Source organism: Bactrocera neohumeralis, chromosome 5 (genome assembly GCF_024586455.1).
Source record: "Bactrocera neohumeralis isolate Rockhampton chromosome 5, APGP_CSIRO_Bneo_wtdbg2-racon-allhic-juicebox.fasta_v2, whole genome shotgun sequence".
In the NCBI taxonomy this organism is placed as follows: Eukaryota; Metazoa; Arthropoda; class Insecta; order Diptera; family Tephritidae; genus Bactrocera; species Bactrocera neohumeralis.
In genome coordinates this window covers 69,360,510-69,379,477 of record NC_065922.1, presented here as the reverse complement: position 1 = coordinate 69,379,477, position 18,968 = coordinate 69,360,510, and the positions used below count along the sequence as shown (strand labels likewise).

Sequence of the window (18,968 nt, the reverse complement as noted above, 5' to 3'; positions counted from 1 at the left end):
GAGTCGTTTTCTTCAGGCATTTCCATATACAGTTCAAGAATGGAAGAAATCGGATAATAACCACGCCCACCTCCCATACAAAGGTTATGTTGAAAATCACTAAAAGTGCGTTAACCGACTAACAAAAAATGTCGGAAACACTAACCCCAGGCTTTTTTAAAAATTGAAAATGGGCGTTCCGTCGCCCACTTATGGACCAAAAACCATATCTCAGGAACTACTCTACCGATTTCAATGAAATTCGGTATATAATATTTTCCTAACACCCTGATGACATGTACGAAATATGGGTGAAATCGGTTCACAACTACGCCTTCTTCCAATATAACGCTATTTTGAATTCCATCTGATGCATTCTCTGTATAATGTATAGTACATAAGGAACCAATGATGATAGCGGAATAAAACTTTACAAAAATACGGTATTTGAAAAATATGTAAATGACGTATAATGAAATCTCGATTATCACTTTATCATGCGAGAGTATAAAATGTTCGGTGACACCCGAACTTAGCCCTTCCTTACTTGTTATTATTGAGCTATTTTTTTTAAAGAATTCTATTTATTTTTTTATGCACGCTTCATTGCGCGAAATATCAGTTGTGAGTTCAAAGTGGTAAAGTGAGGATATCGCATAAATTATTTAAAAATGCCTTCAATTCGAAAACGGCTTTGCTTGGGTGACAAATTAAAAATAATTGACGGCAATAAAAAGGGGATAACCCTGAATGAAATCTCTTTGAAATATGGTATTCTATTTATTTTAAAAAATTGCCGGAAAGTGATAAGAAGTGTTAAAGGTAGACATGCTGGCACATTGAGACGACAATCGTTAAAGAAAGGCGAATATCATAAGATGGAAAAGGCTCTATATATGTAAGTGGTTTGTCTCCCAGCGTGAAAAGCACGTACATATTAACAGCAATATTTTAAAAGCCAAAGCTGTGCAAATCCATAATACAAAATATCCCAATGAAAATTTTAAGGCAAGTAATGGTTGGTTTTGTAAATTTAAAAAACGGTTTGGGATCCGAATTTTAAAAGAATCTGGCGAAAAACTGTCCTCCCAAGCTGATTTAGTGGCACCGTTCAAAGAAAATTAATTAGCTATAGAATTTTCGGAAGAGGAAGAAGGTGATACCGTTACAGCTGTAGCTGTGCCGCCAAAAAAGCATACTGATGCCATCGACTGCTTTGAGAAGTGTATCAAATGGTCTGAAGAAAACAACGTGGAACAGGAAAAAATATTTTTATTGAAAAGCCTACATCAAAAGGCACAGGATCTCAAAATTTCTCGCCCACAAAAGCAAATGAGCATAACAAATTTGTTTTCAGTTGAATAATGCTCATATTTTTGTTATAAAATTCAACTTTTTTAAATTTTATTGAATGCATTTTCCATTGTATATGTATTTATTTCAACCAATGCTTATGAATTCATGAATAAATAGTTATTTTTAAACATATATGTACCAATATTAATTTAGTTTTCGTTTCCGATATAACGAATATTTCAGTTTAACGAACGGCCCCAACATTATATCATTCGTTATATTGGAGTACCACTGTATATAGTTTGATTTGCTACGTGCATAAACCGACTTATGTGGTCGAACTGGAAGGAACAGAAAAGGCTAAACTTCCACAAGATATACATATATTTAATATACTGGATAGAGGTCTGGTCCAATTGTCTGCAGAGACTCAGTTATGTTTTGGAATATTATAAAAATGTATTTTTTATATGGATCGATACTGCATATGTCTGCCTTGCCAGACATTTTTCATTTAGTATATTATCCAACCTATAACAATACAACGTTATAAATAATTAACAAAATTTTTCGAAGAACTTTCGAAAATGCAAGAGCGTGAAAATTCATTTTCTAATGCATCCGCTTCCAAGTGCAAAATAAATTTGAAAACCAAAAGAAAGCACAGAGTAGGCATTTAAATTGTTTTCCACTCAAAACACGGAAATGAGGTTTAACTGCATTTGGCACTTAGTTGAAGAAATGCTTTGATCTAAAGTGCCACATATCACATATTCTCACACATATATTTGCAACAAACAACAATAACAACGAGTAAGTAAGAGTATTGCTTAAAAAACCATTTGCCAGGTGTTAAACATCGATAAATAACGGAAATGCATTAAACGAAGAACAAAGCGAATGAAAATTTGTACTTGAGTATAAGTGCCGCTATATGCTTGAAACGAGCGGTAAATGGGATGTGTGAGGAGGACCATATAGCATGAAATGAAGTAGCTTAGGATGTTAAGATTATAGCAAGTTTTGTACATTTGTTTATAAATGAAGCCTTCTCGGCATACATCTGTTGCCAAATCACGCCATGAAATCCACTATCTTCGAGAAGAATATGTGTATTTCAATATTGGAATAACTAATGGTAAATTTGGACTGAGGACTACATATCTCCAGGATATCCCCGTGGATATTGCGCAACCGCCTAAATCGGGTGCTAACTAAAGCATATTGCCTTCTGTTCTCCCAACCGTCTTTTTCAACTTAGTTAGAAGACATTCCAGATTGCCTTCCGCCATAGGGTTACAGGAATTTTTGTTTAGTATTGCTCTATTTTTGGGAGGCAGTGATTGAAGTCCGTCTCCACCTGGTATTTCCAAAGGAGCGGAGGTCGTCCTCTCTTCCTGGTCCTTATCGATCCTGATGGAGCTTTTGGTACAGCCGTATTAGTTGTGCGGGGATAAGCATCGACTTACTTTATTATAAAACTGGTATGGCTGTCAGGCTACAGCGGGATTGAAGGCAAAATTCAAAGCCTACGATGTAGCAAGAAAAGACACCTTAGCGGCACTATGAATAGAATTGGAATGGGTCCTGTTGCGTTTTACTACTTGATAGCTGGGTCTCGCGGGAGTTTCGCCAGCTCTAGTCTACCATTAGTGCTTATGCTGGAATTTTTTTTTGGCCCAAAATGGGTCCTAAGAGGTTTAGAGAGCTCTTCGTTCTCAATAAGACAAGCTTTTCTCTAATCTGATGTGAGCAGTATTCTGCCACCTTAGTAGGCAAGAGTGACATCTTACCGAAATGGCTGGCAGGCTAATACCGGTCTTAAAACCTTGGCATATTTTCAAGTACGTTCAATATACGTCGCCATAATTTTTTGGCCGTACAGGTTCAGTTGAGACGAGCTCCTGATTCGTGCTCGAACATAGCTCTAAACATAATCTCCCTTAAGGACATATGTCAACCCTCGAGTGGACTACCTGCTTGCATAGATAACCATGGGTTCATAAAGGACGGTAGTAACGGCTTGAAGCGGAGACCCAATATAACAAAAATGAATACGACAAAAACCCCAAATGGAAGAACAACAAACTAAAGATGTTCAAGACAAGAACTACGAGATAATTAGATCCCCTCTACTCACCATCACTCCAAAACAACCAGACATACCTGAAGAAAAGATAGCCTCAAGGGAAACTCCGGCCACACAAGCACCATCAGCAAAACAAGGAGAAGGGCAGAGCACCCCAGTTGGACATCAAAACTCACCGAAACAAGAGTACATTAGCCAAATGAGAGGGACAGAAGAAGAATCCCAAGAAAAGTGCAAGGATATTCTGTAAATAATGAAGATGGTGATGGCAAAACAGAAGAACGTCAACATGGATGTTAAGAACGGCACGGCACAGCTTGACGAACTCTTCGACGTTATCAAGAGTTACCGTAGAAACTGGCTAACCGCATAAAATGAGAAGAGACGAGGGAGAAAATCTGAGAAGACGCATCAATAACGTCGAAGCTGCGCGCAACTAGCCCTGTGGAGCATTGAGAAACAGTGCGACCAGGATACGAAAAGCACGGCCAGTGGCAAAAAGTTTTACCTAAAAGAGCAAAGAAGACTCACGCAAACAAAGGAAGGGCGGAGGAAGCACATAAAAACGTAGAAGTGAGACAACAAGGGAAGAATATAGCTGCAAGTCAGAGAGCATATAATAGACACAAACGACAATCAGAAACCGTGCTCATAAACCCAGTAGAAGGCAAATTAACATTTTTGTGTTCCAAGAATAATGATTCAAAACTTTGCAAAGCATGCTCAATCATGCTAAAAACTCTTCTCTGATCCAATTTTGCTACCCATTCTTATAATTTTTATTCGTATAACCTCTTCGAACCACTGTGATTTCAGATTTCTGTGTTTTCCGCAATTCCGCCATTCATTCGTTTATTCACTTATGAATTCTACACTCACATTTGATTTGTCTAATAACGAGAGTTCGCTCCGCTCAATTGGGCTAAAAGCGCTCTGCTCTCGCAAAAGCAAAAATCTTCTATTATTTCAAGTGAAATACAATTCCAATAATTATTCCAATTTCCTTTTGTGATTGTTGTAATATTGCCGTCTACTGTGCAATTTCACAAACCCGCACACACATACATACATACATACAAAGGCTGAAAATCATTTCCAGTCAATTGTTTTTGCTGTTTTAAACTTTGCTTTTGTCTGCACTTCCGCTCATCCAATATTGGTTCTTATTGTTTTTGTAGTCAGTAAGTTCCAATGCATCCGATTTTCCACGCGTGCACACATATACACAGAAAGCACACACACACAAGCGTCAAAAAACTTGGATTTTCTTGTTTTTGTTTCAAGTTTTCAAGAATATTTTTGCTGTTATTGTTGTTTTGTAGCTTGCAATCAAGGCTGATGTTGTTGCTTTTATTTCTATTGCTGTTGTTTTTGTTATTGTTGTTGTCTAGGAAACATGTTAATTAAGAAATTTTCACTTTTGGCCCTGCCAATTAGTCAAGTTTTATCGATTAGCTCTTCCCAAGCTCCCCAATGGCGCCAAGAGTGTTTTCAATTCGTTGAAGAGAGTGTGGTAGGTAAAACGTAAGGCGCTGTGAATGGGAAATGCGAATGTGAGTTTGTAGGGGCAGTTGAGGTTGGGTTGTTGTAGAATTGTTTAGTATTGAGTTTTGAAGAGTTGAAGAGGCTTGGCTGCGTTGGGTGAAACTTGATTATTTGTATGTGTGTGTGTGTGTGCGTGTGCTTCAATAAGTAAATTTTTCGAAGTTCTGCTATTTTTAGAGTTGCCTGAGAATGGTTGTTGCTAATAATTGAGTAATAATATTTATAACTGAATTGAAATATTTTTTTTTTTTAATTTAAGGCGATTTGTTGGAGCTTACAGTGAGGTTTAAAATTATTTATTCGCATTTTACTAACTTTTTAAGGCCCAAATAATGAAGAAATACATATTTCAAATGTCCAAACTATTTTAAAGTATTTTGATTCTTTATTAAATTTTTGCGGTTAAGTATTAAAAAAAGTTCTCAAATTTTTCGCATTTCCCATTAAACATTTTTTAAGTTAATAATAAAAATTTTATTTAAATTAATTTAAAAATTTTCAAAATTAAAAACAAAATTATTTTAATTAAAAAATTTCAAAATTAAAAAAAAAATTAATTTAAAAAAAATCAAAATTAAAAAAAAATTTTAATTTAATAAATTTCAAAATTAAAAAAAATATTTAAATTAAAAAAATTATAAATAAAAAACTAATTTTAAATTAAAAAAAATTATTTTATTTAACTTAATTTAAAAAATTTTAAAATTAAAACAAAATAATTTTAATAAAAAAATTTAAATTAAAAAAAAATTATAAATAAAAAACTAATTTTAATTAAACTAATTTTTCAATATTTTTTTATGGGAAAATTTAAATTAATTTAAAAAATTTCGACATTAAAAAAAAAAATTATTTTAATTAAACAATTTAAATTAAAAAAAAATATAAATAAAAAACTAATTTTAATTAAATTAATTTTTAAATATTATTTTTAATAGGAAATGCTGTTTGATGTGAGCCAGTGGGATCATCGGTACATATTTCTTCAAAAATTATGCCGGTGAGAACGACCATTATCGCGTCATTATAACCGACTATATGTGACCTGGTCTAAATAAAATAATCGTCAGTTTCTCGTTATCTCATTAATTGTTCTCCTTTTTTTGACACCTAAGCCCCTTTCCGTAGACCAGGTCACATATGATTCCTGAAATTGTAGCTCGTGATCTCGACGACATTTGATTTCAACAAGATGGCGCCACTTCTCACACATCACATCAATCAATGGATTTATTGAGATAACCTTTCGGTGAGCAAATAATTTCACGTTTTGGGCCGATCGATTAGCCACCAAGATCGTCTGATATCACACCGTTAGACTTTTTACAGTAGGGATATGTAAAGTCTAAAGTCCATGCGGACAATGCCGCTTCAATTCAGGCCTTGGAGCAAAACATCACGTATGTCATGCGCCAGTTAGCAGTCGAAATGCTCGAACGAGTTATCGAAAAGTGGACTTAAAGGATGGATTACCTGAGTCTAGCTTCTGTCAGCATTTAAAGAGATAATCTTTAAAAAATAAATACCAAAAAATGTTCTTTCGAATAAAAATAAACACTTGCCATCAATTTTGAAGTTTCTGTGATTTTTTTTAAGTAAGAAATCACGAAATAGATCACCCTTTATAATCATTTTTAAAATTCTAAAGTTTTTTCTGCATATAAAAATGTTTGCACACATCTTGTTGGAACTTAAGTGCCGCATATATACATATACCTAGATATACATACATATTTACATAATATACATACATACGTATACGTATTACGTAATATATATACATATATACACAATAATACAAACATACTCTTCAGTTTACTCTAAATAATCCATTTGAGTATTTTTTCCGCTTTCATGCGAAGCAAGAAATTATGAAAACAAAGCAGTGCAAGAACTGAAAACAGCATTGCTTAAGTGGAAAACATTATCATGAGTTATTAAAACAAATATGATTGCAAAAGCAAAGGCAAACGCATAAACAAAAATGAAGTGCAAAAACGCAAAAAGGATTTTTCTATCTACCTGAATGTGTAAAAAGATGAGAACTTAAGTAAGTGCCTTTTGATGGATGTAAAAAAGGAATTTGGCACGCACACACATATCTATATACAATATTATACAACAGCGCATAAATATACAATGGACATATAAATAAAACAGGTGAGTTTGAGCGGCATCAGTATACTTATATATGTCTGTATGTATTCCTGCCTGTTTGCTTCACTTTATGAACTTATAAATGCATTAATTTTAATATACCACAAAAACTTATTTTAATAAAATTACGTTGAGGAATAGCTTCCTAATGCCTTTGCCAACTCGTCTGCTTTTTCGTTACCGAAAATGTTCCATTTTGTAGTGGGGAACCCAGATCAAGTTTTTGGAGCAAGAAATTGTCTTTTATTGAGCTTAGTGCTCTCTTGCAGATGTGAACTAGGACTGGAACGGAGTTTGTCATGGGTGAAGACAAGGCATCAGGAGCGCTACTCGCCTGGCTATCCTTTGGTAATATAATATATCTGCTTTTAGTTTTATATTCCCGCGGTTTTGAACAAAATAGAGCTTCGCTTAGGCTTTTTTTTGCCTAGTACTAAAAATGAAGATGCTAGCCAAGTTCGGTAGAAATAGAGAGAGATGCCAACTTAAGTCAGCGGAAACGCACACACCTATATACAATATTATGCCAATACATAAATTCGCATGGTCCATATTGAACCCGGTCGGTATAGACTGAGATGGTATCCTCTTCTTCTTATGAACTTATAAATGCATCTTCTTTTCTCGTCACAAAAACTTATTTTAAGATGGAAATATAACTCACCTTATGGAAGTGTCTATTGGATTTAAAAGTCCATTTTGGTGAATGTAAAAAGTATATGTTGTAAAAAAATAAAATTTCTATTAAAATTAAGCATTGGACCGACATATAATAATATAAGAAGCATGTTGGAAGGGCGCAACAAAACATTTTATACTCTTGCCATTAGTAGCCATGGGAGCTTTGTAAAACGTCAAACAGAGGATTATATACAAATGTATGTATATACATAATATATATAACTTGACCGACATATTCGGTATAAGGTGATAGGGTATAAGGGTTGGGATAGTATCGACCTGATTGTATCTACTAACTATTAACATACTAAAAAATGTTCTCTTGGTTTCATTAAGGTACCTCACATACAATCATCAATCATATGGAGTAAAGTCAGCCAGATGTTTAAAAATTCTGATATTAGTTATATAGGGGCTAAGTCAAGTTTTCGCTCAAATTTATATATTTTAGGCACAAAGATAAACTGTTATGAAAAAACAGGCTCTCTTATTTTCATTGGGACAATTCAAATATTGCCCGATATATGCTACATAAAGTCATCCGAAAGTTCGAAAAACTTTGTATTAGGTATATGGGGGCTCAGTGAAGTATTGGTCCGATTCAGCTCATTTTTGATACATAGAAATACTATTGCCGGGAAAGAACTCTCTTTGAATTTCAATTGCATATCCCTCGCATTGACAAATATTTTAGGTTATAAGTCAATTATGGATATGTGGACCCTACATATTAGGTGTCTAGGGTTTGAATAGTTTTGAGTTGGATTTAAGCACTTTTGGTCATAAGGTGGCATATTTAAAAAAGGACATAAAACATAGGAATATGAGAAGAATGTTACGTACTTAATTTAGTCAAAATCGGTCGGTCGGACACCGAGTCATGTGAATTCAGCAAAAAAACGAAAAAGTAATAATTTTTACTGACTTTTAACTTTCAAATAATTTATTTTTGTAAAATTATGGTTTTGCTTTTAAATTATTCAACAAATAATCGATTAATTTTTATTTTTCAAAAAAAGAGAACTTTTGAAAATTTATTTATTTGCATAATTAGGTGAAATTATGAAAAACGTTAAGCAAAATTACACAAAAAAAATTAATTTTTACTGGCTTTGCAAACTTTGGAATTTTAATTTTTTCGCAAAAAAAAAATTATTTTGTAAATCGAACTTTTATAAATTCGATTATTTAATTAATTTCCAGTTTTTATATTAAAATTTTATATTATAAAAATGTAGTTAAACAGACAAAAATACGTCTTAATTTTTAAGTAGTATTTAGTAAAAAAAAATAAATTTTTAATATAAAAAAATTACTAAAAAAATAATTTTTACTATAAAAAAATATTTTTTAATAAATTTAAATTTAAATTAAAAAAATTACCATTTTCATTTAAAAACAATTGAATTTCCTAAAATAGTATATTTATTATATTAGGGGCGGATCCAGGGTGGGAAGGTATGGCGAACTGCGGAGGGTTCCCCACCCAAAAGTAAAAAGTTATACACTATTTTCGTCATAAGTTACACTCCGCGAAGAAAATGACTTTGAGTTGCAGGTAAAAAATTATATTATTATAAAAAGTTTAATTTGCGTCGAAAATTTTTTTGATGGAATAACCGTACAAAAAACCCATAATAAAAAATTAAATCTATTATTTTGGCAATATTTTATATTTTCGGGCAAAAATTTAAATTAATTTTGTTTTTTATTTTTATTAAAGAAAAAAATATATATCTACATATATTCCAAAAACATATGTATTATAGGCACTAGAAGGCTTTTAAAAACTGTGAAAATATAAAGGAATGCATAGTAGGTTGAAAGCCATTAGAAACTAAATATTAAATTATGAAAATTAATTTTAAAAAATACATTGTATATGTGCTATAAGAAAGAAAGAAAATTTTTACAAATTAAAGTAAAAAAACAAAAACTGCGATTTTTAAATTTTCACAAACATTTTGAGGTTATGTGAAAGGGTGTTAATTGTTATTTTCGCCTTAGAAAGGTAAGTTTAACAAATTTCTGGAAAGAATTTTTTTTGCACAAAACAATAGTATAGTAAAACAAAAAATAATAGTAAAAAAAAAAACAAAAACAAAAAATTGTTTGAAAGGGTGTTGCACATAACCTCAAACTTTATTGGAAAAAATCCGCTTTTAATTATTATTTTGAACATAGGAAGGTAAGTTTACAACAAAATTCGAGAAAAAACAATTTTTTTATATACAAAATTAAAGTAAAAACCGCAAAAACTGAGTTTTGAATTTTCTCATATACATATATATTTGAGATTATGTGTTATTTTGGACACAGGAAGCTAAGTTTACACCAAATGTTGGGGAAGAAAAAATTGGTTTTATACAAAATTAATGTAAAAAAAACGCAAAAACTTGGTTTTTCGGATTGTTCCCAAAATTTTGAGGATATTTTGATATTTTGAGGAGATGGTGTTAATTGCTATTTTGGAGCTAGGAAGATAAGTTTACACCAAATTTCGGGAAAGAAAAAAATGCTATTTTGGACATAGGAAAGTAAATTGACACCAAATTTCGTGAAAGAAAATCTTTTATTTTTACAAAATTAGAGTGAAATTTTTTCGAAATTTTCATATAAATTTTGAGGTTATGTCGAAGGGTGTTAATTGTTATTTTGCATATAAGAAAGTAAGTTTACAGCAAATTTCGAGAAAAGAAATTTTTTATTATGTAAAATAAAAGAAAACTTAAAAACTTCGTTTTCTGAAATTTTCATATAAATTTTGAGGTTATGTCAAAGGATGTTAATTGTTATTTTGGACATAGAAAGGTAAATTTACAGCAAATTTCGGGAAAGAAATCAAAAACTAGAATTTTTTGAATTTTTCACATATATTTTGAGGTTATTTGTATAAGGTTTTTATAGAAAAGTTGTAGATCTTTTCATTGCCTACGATTTTATCATATGACTTGTGTCTATAGCACTCTTCGCTTTGCCAAAAATTGAGATAAACTGTTTTTAAAGCTTAAAAGTTCAACCACGTCCACCACTTTCCTCTAGCTCAGATCATACGTAGATTTTTCCTTTCATTTTTGTTATTTTATCTTGCGCTTCTAATGGGATTTCACCTACCAAGAACTTTTTTTCGTATCTATTCAAAAATTGTTTACCTTAGCCTACATTCGGGGAAAAGGGCACTATAGATCTAAGCTCGCGGCGCAATGCTCATCTATTTATCTTATTAGAAGCAATTAAACCAGAAAATTTTAAACTTAACGCAAAAATAATGTAATCCAAGCGCTTATCGAGAAGAAAATATATTTTTTTCAATTATAATTTTTTATTTAAAATTAATAAGCCTTTAATTCTGCTATGAGCTAGTGCTTTTGAAAAAATATAATATTTTCGAACAATTGAATATTGTTTTTAGCAAATTAATCACCAACAACTATTTTGTAATTGATATGCTCTGTTTAAGGTTACAAATAGCCAGCTAGAATGCAACTAATATTTATATTATTAAGCTAATTTAAGTAAAATATGTACATATGTATGTGTGTATGTATGCATAGCTGCCGATGAGCCTCTGCATAGCGAATACACATTAACTCAAATTTAAGTGTGTTTTATTAATAACAAAGATAAAAGAGAAATTACGCTACAACAACAACGTGCAGCAGAAGCTTACTAAACATTTGCACTTGCTGCGAACCACAAATGTTACGCCACTACTGCTACTTGCCGCCTCGCCGCTGCTGCTGCGACGACGATGAGTTAATTTTCCACTCTACGAAAAATCACATGCGTTGTTGTTGCTTTGTAAAGCTTATAAGAAATTGCTGCACGACACAGGCGAGACTGCGGTGGCGACGACGGGCACAACGACGACGGCGGCGGTGCCGGGGTCCTGGCAGCGACTTTTCGGTCAGTAATTAAACGCAAACAAAAGGCAAAATCAAATCAGCCTGAAAGTTGAGGCACTGACACAGGCACACGCACACCACCGCACGCACACGTATAGTGTACACGTAACGGTGTGACCTTCCAAGGCGTGAGTGAAAGCGCTGCATGCGTCACACATGTGTGTGAGCGCGATAGCAATAGTAAAATGGAATATTCCAACTGTGGAAATGGTAAGCCAAAATGCCAATTGGAAATATTACTCCTCACATTGGAATAACTGCGAGCACGCTGTGTTAAAGTGCGATAGCAGGCAATGCGCAGGCTATCACACTCACGCCTTACCGTTTGATAGCATACAAAGATGGCGCAGACGAATTTTGCTTGCCGAGCAACCTATTCGCTCTGGTACACAGTGCGCCTGTGTTGTTGTTGCGCTAGTATATATGTTGCTCTTGTGACTACTGCGGGCTGTTGGCAAACAGCAGACACGGTGTCAGCCTCCGCTCAGTTCCGTTTGGTACTTTGCTGTGCGCGTTGTTTCGAATTCGTGTTGTGCTGTGTGGCGTTGAGGCAAACAACAGCCGTCGCTGTCGCAGTTGGAAAAAGACACCAACCACAACGCACGTGTAACGCGCACCAAGTGAGACGAGTTGCCGTACGAAAAATATATACATGCATATGGCTGTGCACACTTAGCGGTACGCAGCAACAAAAAAGTGCCAATTGTAGTGATTTTTTTTCTTTGTGGCTGCTAAAGACAAGTGAATTAGTAATTAAAGCGGAGCAAGCAATAAAAGACGTATTTTCAGTGAAAAAACAAAGAAACTGCTGCAAAAAGTGACTGTTTCAGTAAAAACTGATATGAGGTAAAAAGCTTAGAGCATGAAAAGTGAAGTGAAATTTTTTTTATTATTATTTTTTAATTTGCAATGCAAAATGGAGTTCTCCAGAACAATACTTCAAACCAAAAAAATTAATAAAAAGTACAATAATAGTCAAATAAATAAATATGTACATAACGAAAAAAAGCTATATGAAAAATTTTGTAAATAATTAATATAAGGTTCTGATATACTACATAATAATTAAAAAAAAAGCGTAAAAAAACTTATAATAAAAAATAAAATACTTATACTATTTTTTGTATAATAAAGAATAATTAACGCACTAACTTACTAAAAAATATAAAATAAAGTTTTGATATAATAAAAAAAATAAAGTGTTGTGTAATTAAACAAATTTGGAAAAAAATACACAACAAATTTAACAAAAAATATAAACATTATTTAAATAATAATATATTGATATATAAAATCTCCAAGAAAAAAACAAATAAATAAATTTAAAAAAAATTACATCAAAATGTATTAAATTAAAATAATATTACAGAGGTATATAAAACGTATAAAAATAAAAAAAAAATAAATTTCATTATGTAAATAAAATTATTATAAAATTACATTTAAAATAGCAAATATTAAAATTGTTAAAAATACGGATTGAAAATATAAAAATTATTTAAAAATAAAATTATTACAAAATGTACACTAAATTATTATGGAGCTCGCTTATTATTAATATTAAAAAAAAATTAAAAACAAACATTTTTCAAAAAATTAAAAAATTGAAATAATAAAAAAATAAAAAGTAATTGAGCTGAAGAACTCAAGAACAATTTTTCAAGAATGATTAATTTCTTCGTTACTAGGCAGACAGCTGAAGAGCGGACGCAAATATTTTTCAACTGCTAAATATTTTGACAACATTTCACAATTCGAAAGTTTAACACAGCAATATTAGAAGTGCATTAAAAATAGCTATATTGCATTCAAACAAAAATCACGCATTTAAAAAAACACTAAATGATTTATAATCACTCATAAAATGTGTAAACTTAACCCAAAGCAATACAGCAAAATCATAATAGTAAACAGAATAGAAAAAAAAATTAAAAACTGTGACAAAAAAATATAAAAAATTTCACAAAAATTGCACAAAAATCGTAATTTAGCAAAAAATAAAATAAAGTAGAAATTCTTTGTCTTGTGAAAAGCATCAGACACAAAGACAATATATTTTCATATTCAATACTTCATATTGTCACCCAATGCATACTAACGTAACATTGTGAATCAAAAAAATTCAATTTCGATTTTTTGATATTCAGCAATATTTTCGTATGGTTGAAATATTGACTAATGAAAAGGTGATAGCGCCTATGAAAAGAGCTTTAAAAGCAAGGGACAATATGCGAGCATTTTAAAAGCATAAATAAAAACGAAAAATGTGAACATTTGCTAAGTAAATAGCAAAAAATAATTAAATAGTTAAAATAGGAATTTCGATAGTTATACATTTTTTATGTGAAGAAAATATCTGGTGTCACTATAATATTTACACTTTGAGTATTTTGAAAAAAATATTTTGAGTAGTAACAGAATTTTTAAAATTTTTAGGACATGTGGATGTTGCCATTTTGAGCAAGAAAATTTAGTTTTTTGCATATGAGAGAATATTATAATATTATATACAAATACTTGCCATTCTTATTTTCTCAATTGGTCCTACAAAATATTTTACCAAAAACCGTATAACCGCTTTGAATTATTCCGAAATTTCAAAATATTTTCGCAGTGAATATTTTAATATATTTAGAAAAAAATATAATTTTAAATCTATTTTTAATATATTTTTTTTTAATTTTCTAAAAAATATTAATTTAACATTTTTTGTTAAAATTTGGAAAATGAAAACTATGATTGAAATTTTTTGTTTTTAATTATTTATAATTCCACACTCACCAATTTTCGTTAAATAGGCGTGCACAAGTTCTGAAATGAAACATACAAAATTAAAATTTAAATATACAATTTCACTTAACAAAAAATTGTATTTAAAAATTTTGCAATTTTTTATTTTTTGCTAATTTTACTATAAAATAAATAAATTTTTATAAAATAAATTGCATCTGCTTAAAATTGAACATAATATTCCACTTAACAACAAAATATGTATAAATATATGTAAATATCTTTAATAAATAAAAATAATAACAATTTTAAGTCATTAAATAATTATTAAATAGATTTTAAAAAATAAAAACAAAAATTAAAAAAAAAACCGTTTACAACAAATAAGACAAATAAAAACTAATAATTTTGTATGAAAAAAAATAAAAATTAAAATAAAAAATACAAAAAATAATATACATAATAAATAATTTTGTATGAAAAATTAAAAATCTAAAAATATTACATACAAAAAATAGTGTAAATAAAAAACACACAACACTTAAACATCACATTAATTATGCAAATTTAAAATCAAAATAAATATTTACTCAAATACATTTTCAAAATTTAAAAATATTTCCGTTTTAGCAACCAGTTTACCTGTGCAATTTAAAAAGAAAAAACGCTTAAGCAAATATGACAAGAAAAAACTGCAGTGAATTTTAAATATCACAACACAACTGCGGTGGAACACTCCAACAAAATAGTAAACAAACGAGTAGTGCTTAAAAATCCACAAGCCAACAACACGCTTAAACAGTTACACGCGCAACAAATTTGCCGTCGGCAAAAATGCAAGCAACGAAAATGCGCACGCCCTTCGCCATACAGGAGATACTCGGCTTGGGTGTAGGCTCGGCGGCTGCGGCTGCTGCCGCCAACTATCAGCAGGCGCAGCAGCTCAGTCAGCAGCAGCAGCAGCAACAACAACAGCTGCAGCACAGTCAGCAGCAGCAGCAACCATTGCAATTGCAACAACAACAATCACCTACTTCACAAACTCAGCAGCAGCAACAGCAGCAGCAGCGGCATAGCAGCACAACGACAAATTGCACACCACCACCGCCCGCCGCTACACCCACCGCCAACGAATGCAATAATGCACCACTCTCACCTGCCTCTTCGCACGGTCGCCCGACACGCGATTCCCGTTCCATATCGCCCGATGTGACGCGTCTGTCTGCGGCGGCTGCTGCGGCGGCCGCTACCGCGCACTGTCAACTGCCTATTTTCAATCCAGCGAACTTTTATGCAGCAGCCGGTTATGCCGACCATGCGGGGCAGCTGAATGCGGCACATCATCATCACATGACGACGTTGGCAGCAGCGGCGTACTTGCGTGGCTTTTTGCCGCCGGGCTTCAGCACGCCGCATGAGTTTCGCGGACACTTTCAGCAGCATTTTGGCAGTCAATTTGCGGGTGAGTGAGATATTAGACTTGGGTATTATTTTTAGTTGCAGAATTTTTTTTTATGTGAAAAATGAGTTAAGCGACTTTCGGGCACAAAGAAAACTTTTCCTCAACGTGGATTGACGCATATTTCTGATTTTCGACTACTTCGTACAATCAATCCTTGGATCACACTTATTTGAACCTTTAACCGCAAAAGGTAACGGTGATATGAAAATATAGCTTCGGAAGTTGTGTACCGAAAAACTAATGAACCATTTTAACGTAGAAAGCCTAAGTAAAGCCTACGAGCACTCACTTTAACGAAAAGTTAAATAGGTTCTAAGATAATCGGACTATGTACTAGAACACATAAGCAACCAAATCCTTAAAAAAGTTTTCAAATCCTTTCAAACTAAGCTTAAAACCGCTTTCTCGATACTTTGTCCAGTCCACTCATACCGTGGACAAAATATCCAATCATACCAATAAATATTCAAGATAAGCTCACGAAGCTCAACAGATCTGATCTAACTGAAGTTTTCTACAGTTCAACGCTTCTCTCAAGTGCTAGTATAAATGATGTAGTTGAATTGGATGAACCCCAATATACAAACTTCACGGAAAATCTTGGACTGTAGACGTTTACATGTTGGCTTGATAGCTTAAAAAAGTTATTTCGAACTTACAGTCCGAGAACGGAAGTCTTTTTAAGTCTCTAGGTGGATATTAGATAAAAGATATCAACTGCGGACAAAGGGTCTTCAAAACAGATTATCAATATGGCTGCAATCTTCTACGTTACTGAGATAAATGCAAGGAATTCTTTAATCCGAATCAGGGACGTCGAGAGAAAACCGGTCCCGGAGATGATTGTAGGTAGTTGTTGGAGAAAATAATTTGCAAAACATTGTTGCGAGCGCCCTGAACATTCCAGACCCGGCGGAATTGTCACCGATCTTTACCACTCTCTGCTTCACTATTCCGAATACAACAGTTTTTGATGAAATAAATAAAAAAAAGAAAGTTTTAGATGTCTCACTAAGCACTAGCAAGAAAAGAAACTAAATCAACTTTTCTCTGTGAATCAAGCTTCTTAAATCCAGACACTCAAAACTGTAGATTCAGACTTTCAAACTGGTCCGAAGTACCAATAGGGGCAATAGAGTTCATCAAAATTACCCGAATCTGACACTCCGAGCAGACTAATACCCAGAAGACTTTAGTCTGGTTATGGCACTATTTGAAGCTATGTATTAACAAGAAAAGAGGGTTTATGACACCACACATAACCTTGATACAAAGAAACCAAGGGATTCCTAGATCCACACAACTTTGCGGCATAAAATATCAGAAGAACCAGCAACAGTGGCCCACTGTCACTCTCTATTAGCTCTACAGTGACAGTGCTTAAGAATCCTAATTTAAAAGAGATAACCCCACTACAGCCCCGTCCGCAGGCACTTGCAAGTGCAAAATCGCAACAATGTCGAGCTGACAAACTAAGGCGGCATATAGGGGGAGAAGCAGACGATAGGCATGACCATAAGTGCAAACGCAGCTAATTAGAAATCTTAAAAGACACTGCGGGAGCAGCGTTGGCGGCGCAGAGCCGTTGTAGAGCCAGCAGGCATGCAGCAAAGACTTTGGCATATTAAACTGTGCATTGCGTTATTTTTGCAACTTTTTTGCACAATCGTGCTTTTTACCACTTTTTCTAGCTTTTTTTTTGTTTTTGTTATACTCATATATAACATTGTTATTGTGTTAGCCACACATAAGATCCATTGGGTGCACTTGAACGAGCCTCAATGTCTATGTCTTCAAAATGTCTGTGGATGTGCCTGTGTGTGTAAGTAGTGAGTTCGCCTTTGAGCTCGTTGTTGTTGTTGTTGTCGCTATTGTTGTTGCTTTTTGAAGACACTGAAGTAGGCTAACTTAGAGAAAACCACAACAACAGAAACAATAGCGAAAGTGCAATGCAAAAAAAAAACAAAAAAAAAAGTAGCACAATAACAACAACAATACGTGTAGGCAAATGAGCACAAAACACAAAAACAACAAGTTGGAAAAGCAACAATGTCTGTTGTTGTCATGGAATTTTAGATACAAAGCACAAAGCAGCCTATGAATACTCTTCGGAGAGCTTATGAATATGAGCTGCAGCGCAAAAGGCGCAATAGTAGATGGCTCGGCTGGCTCGCCGGCTGTCTGGCGGCGAAAATGCGCACGTCTACATCACCAAACATGAATACATACATACATATATACATATGTATGCATATAGTTATGTATGCGACTGCATGTGGGTGCTGCGGCGTACGCAGCCAAGTGGTAATGACGCCGGCGTGACTTGGCTCGGCTTGACTTGGCTTGAGCAGCACCGCTAATAAGCCTCATATGTCGCATTTAGTAGGCGTGAAATTGCTTGGATGAGTGCTTGTCGCAAATTTATGAATAAATACAATATAATATTATTTGCCAGAAACTATCAGCACAAAGCGCAGAAATAAATGTATGAATCTTGTAAATTGAGATTCTGTCGTTGAAACAAAGAAGACTAATTTTGAATACTGCAGAAAGTTAGGTTATGTCAGGTGAGACTCCGTAGCGCGCAGTTTATTAAAAGAAGAAAGAAGAAGAACTCCAAGTTAACCGAAAGTATAAGTAACGCTACCGAAGATGCCTCTTTTGAAATACTAGATAAATTATTAAAGCTTAGCCCAAATGAGACACAATCTTATAACAAAATAACCTCGAGAGTCAAAATTAAAATTTCTGGTTTCACAAACCACGTGGTACAGTCTATATAAGTGTATTATGAAAACCGATTTACACACCAAACTCAATTCCATAATGTTTCTAAATTAAATCCCAGACGCCGCTGACTGCATTCAAATTTTAGCGTAGAAATGATGTTAACATCCTCAGGATCTCAATTTTTTCTGAACCAACATGAAGTCTGGAAGTTTTTAAGTCTGAGTATCGAACTTAGACGGATTAAAAAAATCGTAATTTCAAAGTCAATATCGTGTGTAGTCTTTTCTCATCATAGTCTATCCTGTTGCTGTCAGTCTACTAATTAAGAAGTCTCCGAGAATAAGATCGTCGAGCTCGGACTTAGAGCATGTCATATTTCGAATCTTCACTATAA

General features: G+C 33.0%; 2 protein-coding genes across 2 annotated transcripts in view; one reads left to right on the top strand and one right to left on the bottom strand.

The window, feature by feature from the left end:
- Nucleotides 1-18,968, bottom strand: part of LOC126759000 (homeobox protein aristaless) — a 311,849-nt gene that overhangs the window by 228,951 nt on the left and 63,930 nt on the right. The window contains exon 2 of the mRNA XM_050473517.1: nucleotides 14,434-14,463. Coding sequence (XP_050329474.1) covers nucleotides 14,434-14,463 — 30 coding nt within the window. The remainder of the gene's footprint in view (nucleotides 1-14,433; nucleotides 14,464-18,968) is intronic.
- The window catches only part of LOC126758999 (muscle segmentation homeobox), a 66,223-nt gene continuing 59,413 nt past the window's right edge, over nucleotides 12,159-18,968 (top strand). The window contains exons 1-2 of the mRNA XM_050473513.1: nucleotides 12,159-12,498; nucleotides 15,013-15,844. Coding sequence (XP_050329470.1) covers nucleotides 15,217-15,844 — 628 coding nt within the window. The 5' untranslated portion in view covers nucleotides 12,159-12,498; nucleotides 15,013-15,216. The remainder of the gene's footprint in view (nucleotides 12,499-15,012; nucleotides 15,845-18,968) is intronic.